The sequence below is a fragment of the Microtus oregoni genome, unplaced genomic scaffold (genome assembly GCF_018167655.1).
Source record: "Microtus oregoni isolate MIOR12 unplaced genomic scaffold, Mior012 000060F_ref0000265, whole genome shotgun sequence".
Taxonomy (NCBI): domain Eukaryota; kingdom Metazoa; phylum Chordata; class Mammalia; order Rodentia; family Cricetidae; genus Microtus; species Microtus oregoni.
This window is the reverse complement of record NW_024543870.1, coordinates 6,878,403-6,891,866: the sequence shown is the minus strand read 5'-3', so window position 1 is coordinate 6,891,866 and position 13,464 is coordinate 6,878,403. Positions and strand designations below refer to the sequence as shown.

The window sequence follows — 13,464 nt, the reverse complement described above, 5'->3', positions numbered from 1 at the left end:
AAAAGCATTGGCTTTATCAGATGGTCTAATTAAATCTAGGCAAGGTAAGAAAAATGCCCCCAAATCTAATAATAAACCTCGAGCATGCCTAAAGGAGCATCAGCAAGGCCACTGTATTTGAAACCTGCCCCTCATTATCTACAATTAGGCCAGACCATCAGTAAGCAAGTTTCACGCACATCCACCTCACCTTAGCAACACTGCGGAATCAGACCGAAAAGCACCAACCGCAACATCTGGAGGGGGGGGAAACAGCAACAAAGATTAATGATAACCATTAGTTAAAGGGAATTACCTTGCAGCCACAAATACTTAACTGTGTATCACCTTCTGACTGTATCAAAAGATCATTTATAGAAAAATTAACTGGAAAAGACAAGATAGCATCCTCAGAACCATTCCTCCAGAATCTATTCACTCAAATAGTAGTGATCCTTTCACAAGAAAGCAAAGAAGCTGCATGCTAGGGACTTGTGACATCACTACCAAATGACGTCTGATGCTCTGAGTGAGAAATATTCATCCAGAAGGCTCCTCTCGTGTCTTTTAAAGCAGATTTCTCTGTTCTTTTCATCATGTTTGACTGATTTCTTAGGTACTTCCTTCCTTCTCAAGAACAAGGGCTCTCCTATCCAGTCACTAACAGTATAAAACTGATAAATCCCTTAATCATTTCAGGCCCAGCTCGAAAGCTTGAACATTTAGAAACACAATTAAAAGTGACCCGAAGCCCTACACATCGGGTTTGCATGTTCACAATAAAGCAGCATCCACAAAGGAGCTTGCTTTGGTCCAGAAACTGGACACAGTCTCTACTCACCCACATATCCATTGTTGTCTGCATCAATTTGTCCTGAGATGGACTGTCCAAACATCCTTAATGATTCACTGATTTGAAGTCCTTCTATTCTCTGGGGGGAGGGGTAATTTTGACAGGAAATAGTTATTAAATAGCTAATATTTACAAGATGTCAGCTTAGTTAAGTAATGGATCTTCTGAGGCTTTCTCGAAGACAGTAACTCACAAAATGCATTCTAAATAAAGCAAACTCTTTAAAAGAGGCAAAATTTCCTACACTGAAATAGAGATGAAATCTATTTTATTACTAAAAATTTATGTTGTTAAAAAGGCAACATCTCATGGGCTGGAGAGATGGCTCAGTGGTTAAGAGCATTGCCTGCTCTTCCAAAGGTCCTGAGTTCAATTCCCAGCACCCATATGGAGCCCACAACCATCTGTAATAAGGTCTGGTGCCCTCTTCTGGCCTGCAGGCATACACACAGATAGACTATTGTATACATAACAAATAAATAAATAAATATATTTTAAAAAGGCAACATCTCACGTACAGTTTTTAATTTTTCCAAAACAATTTCTATTCCTTGTCTTTGAATTTTTCAAGTTCTGCATTTGCTTCTTTAATCAACATAAATAAATTAATTAATTGGAAAATAAGATGTCTATTATTATTTACCAGTTCCTACTATTTAGTTTTATGACGAAAGTCTGCTGGTTTGGGAAGACTGCTTCCTAACATTGAAGAACACCCCTGCCCTCACTCTGCTCCATCCATTTCACTACATGTCTGGACGCTGAATCAGAAGCACATGGTTGCTGTTCACAGTGAGAAAAACTCAGTATCTTTCACGTGACGCATACCTAACTTCTCTGTTAAATATGGAGGTCCATTTGCCTATAGAGCTATTGAGTCTTTGGAAAGTCTTTTCTTCCCAGAATTTGAATGTCGGTCTTTTTATGCACTGAGATGCTCTGAGTTTTCAAGTTAGAGAAGTGAAATGAGAGGGTTGTCATAAAATTGTGTTAAGGTGCTATCATTGAAACTCCTGCCCACTGAAAGAACCATGGCCTCGCTCAGCGAAGCATGAAGCTTCAGCTGCAAGGAAGCACAGCTGCTGTCCAAATAGGCAAACTTACAAAAGCATGGCCATCGCCTTAAGAAAACATAGACATCGCACACACACAGACTTGAGAACTAGGCTAAGGGCAAGAATACGAGTCGACTAGAACTCTATGGGAATAAATGGCTTAGAGAAAATTGTTCTGAGAGTTAGTTAAAACAGGATCATTTACCAATATTATATAGTGAAATAAAATGTGTAGTATTTGAAAGAGAAAAGCATTACCACATTACCAGCCACATGGTGAGGGTGGTATGTTAATAACTAATGCCTCTTTGGAAGACCTGTCCTACCTGTGAGTAGGTGGATGAGATCCCATCTGCTCGGCCATTGTAAATGTAGATAGCACCTCGCAAATCGTCTTCTTGGGGAGCCCCAATAGCAATATCTGTTTGATTTAAACATAAAAAATTTAGAAATTCTTGATACCAAGAATGATCTTTGAAAACTTGCCTTCATGACCCTAAAGGCATGTGACATAATATAAAAACTCCCTCTTACATAGAAGTTCAACCACTCTTCCAGGAAAAAAAAAAAGACTAATATCATAAAGTTCAGGATAATCCATGGAAAATAAGAAAGTGGGTGGATTTGAAGGACACTTTTCACCATGGTAAAGCTTACAGGGGCTCCAGGCATACCTCTGGGTGCCCATCTCAGCTCTGCTGCTGCGCACTGCTATTCCACGGACCCCCCCCCAATATTTAACGTGTGTCTTAGCTTCCTCAACCACAGAATGAGATAACAGCAAGATGCATGCTTAGTAAGAAAGGATACGATACATCCCTACATAGAACAGCATCTGGCAGGTTATAACATGATATTATATGACCACAAGAACCTTAGTTTTGAGCTTCTAGACTTTTCTATGCCTTTAAAATGACTTCTGAATGTATTCTTATTCCAGGAGTATATACTGGGGATATACAGTCATACATACAAATAGGATTTCAGAAAATGCCTTGTTTTGAAAAATAATGAAAGAATTTATTGTGATTCATATTGGATTATGACACTGGAAGAAAGAAATGATGATCTAATGTGTAAAAACACAAGAGTAACAGACATGCCGGTGAACCTTGTTGTTTAAGTGATGTAAATACATATATCATGAAGAAGAAAAATAGCATCCCATAGCTGCAAGATCACTTCATTGTTATGCCACACGGGTCTATGTAGGTATATTAATTTATCTACTAATTGTGCAATGGTTTTAATTATTTTAACTGAAATCCAAAGCATATGACAGTTTGTTTTCATGGAACCACTATTATTGTCTGGAAATGTTGTCATAACCACGGTTGTAATTTTGACTGCTGTTTAATATAAACCACATTTTAATTATCAATGATAATATCAAGAGGATACAATTATTTTAATTATCATGATAGTATCAAGAGGACAGAATTATAAGCCATAAAAATAAATATTAAGAACTTAGATGCTAAAATGTCAGAAATTACTGCACTCTGGGAAATTTCACACTCTCCTCTTACACATATTCATCATCAATGTGCAGTTTTATCAAATAAGTTAACTCCCAACGCTAGACTGACAGAGGCTGCTCATAGGGCAGGTGTTTCTATATCGAGGCTGATGTCTGGAGCAGCATGCATGTTAAGAGAGCCATTTATTTCACCATGGAAATGCTTCTACTGGTGGATAGCCACTGCCCTGATTCTCACAAAAACCCCTCAACAATGTTGTCTGGGACTCTCTCTGGGACTCTTCCAAATCCTATAGCAATGCAGTGCCCAGGCAAGGTGTTACTGCAGGGGTCACCAGAATGTGCTTCAGGCTTGAAAACAGATTCAGTTATGTTTGGTCAGTTTCTGAACTGTACGGGTAGCTAAATGTTATTGTCCAGTGATACATACACTTAATATTTTCTTTCTAAAACCACCATCCTTCTTAAAATAGAAAAATGATGCATATCACAATTTGATAGATATAATTTTTAGAGATGTGTAAAGAATTATGCTGCCTATAATCAGCAATGAGTATCTTTAGAATCAACAAGATGATGGTAAAGATTAATTACTGGCAGTTACAACTGACCCAACAGTATAGAAAACAAGATAGCAGACCGTCTGGCCTCATTTTCAGCAGGCAAACGTCACAGAACTATCATCATGTTCTCTTCCCTGAACAATTTTAAATGTGGAAATCAAGTCCAAAATTAGAGATTTTAATTAGAGATTTTTACCTTCAAAGCCATCATTGTCAAGGTCACCAAGATTTGCTATAGATTCCCCAAATCTTGCAGAATATTTGTCATTCCCAATGAGTACCGTTTCCATCTCATTCATTACAGCTCCCTAGGTAGAGAGAGAAGGAAGGTGTCATATACAACTCCTTGACAACTTTACACATGATTTACGGCTATAATTGGATATGGATTTTTGTAATGCATCAAACCAAGAATTGAGCTTTAGAACATACATCTCAGTTCAATTCAATAAATATTTATTAAGTCAACACATATAATAACATGATTAGAGCTCAAAGGACATAGAAAATTGTCTAGCTCATGATCCCTAGCTTTGAAAAATCCAATAAATCATTTTGATAATTCAATTTAACAAATATTTATTGAGCTCTTGCTAAAGACAATGCACTGTGCAGAGCGAGCAGGTGAAGGGGTCTTGGAAGCCTGTTTATAAAATGCTGTTTCCTCCAGGAGCCACAGCTACAAAGAGGGCTTACCACAAGCATGCATATGACTTGGAAGTACAAATTGCTCCACACTAATGAGAAGAGAGAAAAATAATTCTAACTGAAGCAAGGAAGGAATTCCAATAAGGAAGAGTAAAAAAAAAAAGATGAGAGAAACTGCATAAAGTATCCATGCAAGGCTATTGCAAAAACGGTATGGTTTTGATATACAGAAAAGGTGATCAGCAAATCACTTAATATATGAGTGGTGTATATATAATCAACAAGAGAACAAAACCCAAATTGTTATCCTACAGTCTATAGCAATTTGATTAAAAAGTAAATTTATTTTCTGAAGTGAACAATAAGAAGCCCTGGGAGGCCTCTTAAAAAAGAGTGACATCACTTAAGATGGCCTCTGGAAGGTATCCTAGCATCAATGCATTGGTCAACTGGTATCCCAAATGCTGAAAGTTAGTGGTTACATATAATATATGTAATTACATACGAGGTAAGTTCATGATGCTGTAAATAATGATCTCTGATCAGTTCAGTGCCATGTTTTTGGAGCAAATTCCTCATGCTGCTCATAGCCCACATCCTCTTCCCAGGCACATTCTTCTTCATCCCACAAGCACACAGTCTACTTTTGGCCAAGTGTCCTTCACCGTTTCTTTTATAATTGGAGATTCCTATTTGATTCTTACTCAAATACTACTTCCTTGAAATATTTTTGGCCCAAAGCAAATAACGCCCACTCTTCCTGTATTTATCACCCCCCCCCTCCCATTTGCCATGCTGCTTTCCAATGACACCTCCATGACTAACATTTCATCCAGGCCCGAAGTTCTTGGGTCACAGCTGGGATTATCTTCAGCTGTTTTTCTTTTTTTTTTTCATACTATGTTTCATTAGAGATTCTCACTAACAGTCACTTTTTTAAAAATAAATTAAAACTTTGGAATTTATCTCTATAGATTCAATCACTACCACCCACATGATACGGAATTAAATCCGAGAAGCGGGGGATGTACTGGCATGGCTCCCTAGGAAATGACAAAGGGAAGGGAGGCAGGGCTTCAGAGAAGACAAATGGAGTATAACCTTTAGACAATGCTGTTTCAGAGGAATTTCAGGAAAAGTGGTGATTGCTCTTGTTCAAGAATTCTACAGTCATTGAGAACAGCAACCAAGTATTCACTGGGGATGGGGACCCTTGAGAGCTGTTTAGTAGATTAGGTCAAAACCCAAGCCATTTAAGTAATCTTCTTTCTTTCAGTTCATTGAAAATAATTCTGGAGGGCCTGCCTGTCTAGGACTTCTAGGAGTCATAGAAAAAAAAAAAAAAAACAAGGGTAAACCAAACAGATGATTGCTCTCCCATGTTAGCACAGGCAAGAGCAAACTAGGTAAAGAAAATATTATGCTTCTTAGTGTCTAATGCCATTTCAGAGAGTTTACAAATAGATTAAATGTGAAGAAAAGAAGAGAAATCCACACTGCAGGATTTAAAAATGGAAGCCAATTACTAAACTGATCCAAGCACCCAGCAAGAGTGCTTCTGGGTAAGCCAGAGGGAAGGGGAGAGAGTAGCCTTGTGGAAAGGCTCTTCTATTGATCTCTAAGCAACTCTTTTGCCTGTCCTCATGGTGGGATGGTCTATGATTTTTGTGGGGGAATGGTCCTTAACTTTCTGGATGGTTCTAACTGTCAAACTATTTGTTTTTAAACTCCTTGTTAAGAGAAACTTAACAGGAATTTGTCACAGGGGACAAATGAGAGACACTTACTGAATAAGGATTTAATAAACACTAATAAGCGCTATCAAAGAGATCACTGTCCAGACGATAATATGTCATTCGTAGAATACAGTTTAAAGAACGTCTAGGAAATCTCTGCCTGTGCAGCTCTAATCTAGATCTAGAACATAAACACGCTTCCATCCTCCCTCCAAATCTAGTCTAGATTTAGAACATAGACATGCTTCCATCCTCACCCAAAATCTAGTCTAGATTTAGGACATAGACATGCTTCCATCCTCATTCCAAATCTAGTCTAGATTTAGGACATAGACAGGCTTCCATCCTCATCCCACTGGGAGCCTTCTCATTTGCATCATACAGAGTTTATAGTTTGATGTCTGAAATGAGAACTTATCAAATTCTCTGTAAGCAAGGTTACAAGCACACGTTGAGAATTCTGAACTAAAAGATGCTGTGTCCCAGTACATGAAGCCTGATCTTATTTTCAAACCACAGGAACAAAGAAGGTGCCACTAAGTATCCAATCTTTGCTTGATTTAACATCAAGAAACAAGGCTTTCCAGAGAAAGCCAGAACTCTGCAGAATGATCAAGTCACGTGTTTCCACTACCAACAATGCCCATGACTTAAAGTTGAGCAATAGTCAGTAGTGATCTAATTTAACAATGTATCCACTTCAGAATGATGCCAATCTCAGATTATTTTCAGTATATAGCCCACATGAACTGTGAAATAATATTTTATCAATGTGCCTAATTCCTATTTGCAAGTCAAAACATTAAAAACATTGACTGTTTCATCTATTCCTAACAGCAAACATTTTACAATTTGCTAAATTATTTAAGGACCGTAATTATTGAAGAACATAAAAATCTATTTTGAAATATCTACACAAACCATGCTTCCAAATTTTATTTGTGCCAAAATTAAACTAAAGGAAATTACAATTAGCAGAGTGAGCCCACATAAACAGTGTATAGAAACTCCATTGTGCTGAGTCTCCTGTTTCTGAAACAGCTGCTCACTGTTGTGCTCTGTTCCGTTTTCAGAACATCAGGATGGCAGTAGAACTTTCACTTTGGTCCATCAGAAAAACTTAAGACTACCTTTGACCTGGCAAGATTGCTCAGTAAATAAAAGTGCTTCCTGTGAAAATTTCTTAACCTAAGCTGGGTCCCAGAAACATGAGGTAGAAGGGGACTGATTGCTTTGGACATTGATGTATGTACCATGGCATGCACAGAGATGCATGCACACACATCATATGTGCTATAGCATGCACAGAGATGCATGCACACACATCATATGTACCATGGCATGCACAGAGATGCATGCACACACATATGTACTATGCCATGCACAGAGATGCATGCACACACATCATATGTACTATGCCATGCACAGAGATGCATGCACACACATCATATGTACCATGGCATGCACAGAGATGCATGCACACACATCATATGTACCATGGCATGCACAGAGATGCATGCACACACATCATATGTACCATGGCATGCACAGAGATGCATGCACACACATCATATGTGCTATGGCATGCACAGAGATGCATGCACACACATCATATGTGCTATGGCATGCACAGAGATGCATGCACACACATCATATGTACCATGGCATGCACAGAGATGCATGCACACACATATGTACTATGCCATGCACAGAGATGCATGCACACACATCATATGTACCATGGCATGCACAGAAATGCATGCACACACATCATATGTACCATGGCATGCACAGAGATGCATGCACACACATCATATGTACTATGGCATGCACAGAGATGCATACACACACATCATATGTACCATGGCATGCACAGAGATGCATGCACACACATCATATGTACCATGGCATGCACAGAGATGCATGCACACACATCATATGTACCATGGCATGCACAGAGATGCATGCACACACATCATATGTACCATGGCATGCACAGAGATGCATGCACACACATCGTATGTACCATGGCATGCACAGAGATGCATGCACACATATTATATGTACCATGGCATGCACAAAGATGCATGCACAGACATTATATGTACCATGGCATGCAAAGATGCATGCACACACATCATGTGCTTGTATACACCCACAAACACACACACAAATTACAAAAAGAATCTGTAGTCTCAGAACCCTGAAAGAAGACCTGTTTCAGTCTGAATTATAATTTGTGTCTTCCAAGGTGGAGACACTCAGACATACCAAGCCAGAGTTCATGTATACGAATACTCTCCCTTCCTCTCTGATGGTGCTCTGCATGGGAGCCCCCACAAGGAGATCTGAGAAGCCATCTGCGTTGAGGTCCACTGCACAGATAGATGCTCCGAAGTATGAGCCAAGCTGTTCCAAAGCAGAGCACATGCGCAATGAGAAGACAGCGTTATCCACGGAAGCCCTCAGCGACCCCAAAGGCAGAGACATATTTACCTTTTTACCTTTCATTTCATGGATGATGCTCAGCTCCTTTTCATCAATGCTGAATATATATGCCTGCAAGTGGGGGAAGAATTCAAAATGTTTACTTCCTTAGCAGACTTAAAAAAACTAATTTGTTTAACTGAAACATCAATTCATGTATAAAAAATAATTGGACAAATATAAAAATATTAAATGTTCAATAAATTATTAATGCTACAAATTTTAAGAATGATGTGAAATATTCATATTAGTAAGCTTGATTTCCAACACTCTCCTCTGAGGAATTTACTTTTGGGTACCACAGAGAAAGCAAAGAAAAAGGTTTACCAAAAAATGCAGCGCCAGTGTCCACATGGCAATGCAGAAAAATATGGAACTGGAATTATCCTAGAGAATATCTGTTCTTTTTAGTCTTACCATGCAGTGTTACCTGTCTCAACTCCCTTTTACTAAATAATAACCAGATATCGCATTCTCTGTGCATCTATAGATACTTTATAAGCAATTTACTCAGAACCAAGCCCCACTTAAGTTATACGATTTCCTCTAAAGGTTTCCATTCAATCTCTTTGAGGGCTATAAATATATTTTACATAAATTCGGCCAATGCAATGCATTGCTCATCGTTGTAATCTTATATTCATGAAAATGATTACAGTTTCCCTTTAACGCCTGATTCATGTAAACCATTCAAGACTTTGTGAAGAAACAGAGAAAAAGAAAAGTCTCACTTTTCCTATCTGCTCATGTTGAGGAGCTCCTCCTACGACTTCAGTCGTGTGTGGACTTCGAAAATGACCAGCTCCAACCGAATAGCCTTCATTACAGGAGAGAAATACATGAGACTTCGTTCACCATAGACATGTGCTTTTCTAATTCTTTGCTTTTCTTATTACTTTAGGTAGAGCCTCAAGAAACTTTTATTAACTGAAAATCATCATTTAAAGCAATTTTAACATACACGTTATAAAAAACGATACTGTAGGTTTGCATTGCCAAGCTCTCAGCATTGAGAATACGACACTGACACTTGGTGGGATATTCCCTGTGATATGAGCAACCAGCTTCCAGCACCGATAATCTGATAATCGTCACATATTTCATCTTTCTATTGTGTGGATGTTACAAAAAAAAGTCATGACATTTTTCATTCACAGGTAAGGTAATGTCATATAGGTTCTGTTGAAATGATAAAAATGCTACTTGTTTCATTAATGCCCTTTCTGAGCACATGATGTTCACATTTCAAGCACATGAGGGCTAAACAAACCTATGCTTTATAAGAAACTGCAGAACACATGCATCTTATTGTAAAGGGAAAGAATGCCATAAAATTTGTGTTTGTAGAAATATGGGTGATAAAGTATAATACTCTTGCTTTGTGAAATAACAACAGAGAGGAAAAGGGCAATAAAAATGATTAAACCCCAAGAAACAACCTAAGATAATCTTTCCAAACAAAAATAAATGTTGATAAGGAAAACGTGGAAGAATAATTGTTAGAATTTATACTTAATGTTCTCCTTTATCTAGAATGCTTTTATAAGGCCCACTGGTTTTCAATTGATAGTCTAAGAATTTATGATTATGTATTCATAGACAAATGTTTAGATGAGTGTACTAATACAGAGTTGGTTTAAAAACTCACTAGGGACCCAAGAAGTTTTTAATTTGTAATTTGTAATTCCAGCACTTAGGCAGCAAAGGCAGGCAGATCTCTGAGAGTTCCAAAACAACCAGGACTACACAGTGGGACCCTGTCTTCAAAAGAAGGGCTGGTGATGTGGGAGTGTCATATTTCACTAGGGACCCAAGAAGTTTTTAATTTGTAATTTGTAATTCCAGCACTCAGGCAGCAAAGGTAGGCAGATCTCTGAGAGTTCCAAAACAACCAGGACTACACAGTGGGACCCTGTCTTCAAAAGAAGGGCTGGTGATGTGGGAGTGTCATATTTCAATCTGTTGATTTCATTGGTTAAGCAATAAAGAAACTGCTTGGCCCTCATAGGTTAAAACATAGGTGGGAGGAGTAAACAGAACGGAAGGCTGGGAGAAAGAAGCTGAGTCAGTGAGTAGCCATGATTCTCCTACTCCAAAGAGATGCGGGTTAAGATCTTCTCTGGTAAGCCACCTCGTGGGCTACAGCAGATTATTAGAAATGGGCTAGTCCAGGTGCGAGAGTTAGCCTAGAAGAGGCTAGATAGAAATGGGCCAAGCAGTGTTTAAAAGAATACAGTTTCCGTGTAATTATTTCGGGGCATAAGCTATAGCTAGCCATGCGGGCGGCTGGGTGCCAGGGGCACAGCCCGCCGCTCCTATTATTACAACAGGTTGGGGCAGACATCTACAGTAAGTGTTCAACAGTTCCTATATAAAATCATAGTGGTGACAACTGCAGTCACCTACGTCAGCATAACATATGGATTAGTGAAAACATAATTGCCTCTCTGCTTAATAGAGACAGTGTCTGACCTTACTGCACGACAGGATACTTAGAATAGCACATATAATTTCTAAGGCACAAACAATCTGAGTTTCTCAAATTTTTATAGTACCTAAGTAACTTCCAAATTTTACTTGATTCTGAAGGTCTAAATATGCCTTGTACGTGTTTGTAGTTATATTGTAGACAAAGACGGAACCAGTCCAGTAAGATGATCCTGGGGCCCCCATCACAATTAAATCCTGTAAAAGAAAACTCATCATCATTTGAAAATTAGAACTCACCACCCCAAACCTCTGGAAAATATACAACATTCTAGGTAAATCATTAGGAAATGAAGCTCTGAAATGACAACTTTTATTAATTTAAAACCAGATGCTAAAAAGCCAGAATCACTACAGTAGAATTTTAGAGGAGAAATTCTGGCACTCTCTTGACACTTCTCAGTGGGTTTCAATTACCAAAGGTAGGGAGGGACATTAGACAATAAAGTAAGCTTTGGGGACAAAGGTGCTGTGGGTCAGCGAAGGACAATCATCTCTGTGTAATTCATTAGGGTTCGTTACCAGGATAATCGTGTGCTACCAGAGAGGAAATGGGGGCTTAATTTATTTCAATTTGCAAAAGTCACTGAATAATGTCCCTAACAATTTCAGCCCAGATAATAGAAAGGCTTGTGAAATTTAGGGCATATTTTATTACAACTAGGAAGGAGGGAGAGAGAGAGGAGGTCCTTGTCTCTATTGTATAACAAACCATAGCAATCAATTCCAATAAAAATATAGTTTATTTTCTAAGTGATTCTGAACTTTCAATATCGTTATTCCATAAACTAAAGAAGAATTGTTATAAGCATTTGTAAAAGGTGTTAACATGTCTAGGAACAGTCAACCCAAACAATGCTGTATTATCTCCACAGGGTTAAAAAAAACATTTATAAAATTGTGATGGGTTTTTGAGAGAACCTGAAACATTTATTATTTAACCTGAGGGATAGATATAACTCTGACTTCATATATAAATACTTTAGAGTTTTGGGTAACAAGTGTTTCGGATTATATCTGATTTTCAAGGGTACAATCAAGCTGTTAAGCCTTACTACTACAATATTAATGAAACACAGACTCATATTTTCCTCACCCTCAATTAGTAATAAAAAGCAATATACTTGGGTAGATGCTTTCAGTTCTTACATTAACAAAGTAACTAGCTACTTTAGGTGTCCATTAAGTCCTTAACGGAGGTGATAATTTGAGTGTGGATTTTAGTTGATCTTGTACTATCAGTCATTTGCATGTTTATTTTATAAAATTATAGATGGGACATTAAATGGAACAAATATGGTGATAACAGTCTACAGCTTAAGAGATATTACTCAACTGTTACTCAATTTTGAGTCTAGAGAACCCCTAGAATTACACTGCTACCCATGTGAGATACCTGTAGCTAATATCGGGCTGTTACCTGGGTGTAAAAACTAGATATTCCAACTTGACATGATGCAAAATGTTCTCCAAATTTTCTCACAAAATCTAAAATAAAGTATAAAATATTGATTTAGATGAATTGAGAATACATATACATACATACACAGAGTTAGAGGGCAGCCAGGCTGGTCTTGAATCTAAGACCCTTCTAACTCAGTCTTCTAATTTTTTTAGGATTAATTTTCATGGTAATGATATCCATCTCCATAATTTATTTTTCTCAGAGGTCTTCACAGACATGACTCTTAGGATATGTATTTTGCACTTCACTTTTGAAAATGATAATAATTATCATAATTTACACCATTCAGCTCTCCTGTATTAAGATACAAATTATCATCCTGAATCACAATTAAAGGCATTTTCCCCTCTGCTTCTTCATCAGATGAAAGTTTTGCCACCTGTCCTAAGAGGTAATACTTCTGGCTTTGGGTTCCCAGTTCCAAGTCACTATATATATTGGGGGTGCCCAACAGTGTCTTCACATGGTAGAACTCAAGCAGCTTACTACACCTCTTCATGGTGATTTTTTGTCTGTTTATGAAAGCAATGGCAATCTACCCTTTCGGCAAACTTTCACAACAAGCTGTAACGTTAAATAGAACCCTCAGTGCTATACATATCCCACTCTTGAGTCCTTTCCTCTCAGACTCCTTAAGGGACTGTTGAGTTATGTGGGCCTTCTATTTTCATATCTTGGGACATGCCCATAGTCTTTCATAATATTGCACTA

The 13,464-nt window shown here is 38.0% G+C and overlaps 1 protein-coding gene across 1 annotated transcript in view; it reads right to left on the bottom strand.

Annotated features, from left to right (window-relative positions):
• The window catches only part of Itga4 (integrin subunit alpha 4), a 68,703-nt gene that overhangs the window by 35,864 nt on the left and 19,375 nt on the right, over positions 1 to 13,464 (bottom strand). The window contains exons 5-13 of the mRNA XM_041639799.1: positions 12,709 to 12,776; positions 11,357 to 11,486; positions 9,533 to 9,618; positions 8,811 to 8,873; positions 8,586 to 8,723; positions 4,127 to 4,238; positions 2,214 to 2,308; positions 821 to 911; positions 191 to 236 (exon numbers count right to left, since the gene is read on the bottom strand). Coding sequence (XP_041495733.1) covers positions 191 to 236; positions 821 to 911; positions 2,214 to 2,308; positions 4,127 to 4,238; positions 8,586 to 8,723; positions 8,811 to 8,873; positions 9,533 to 9,618; positions 11,357 to 11,486; positions 12,709 to 12,776 — 829 coding nt within the window. The remainder of the gene's footprint in view (positions 1 to 190; positions 237 to 820; positions 912 to 2,213; positions 2,309 to 4,126; positions 4,239 to 8,585; positions 8,724 to 8,810; positions 8,874 to 9,532; positions 9,619 to 11,356; positions 11,487 to 12,708; positions 12,777 to 13,464) is intronic.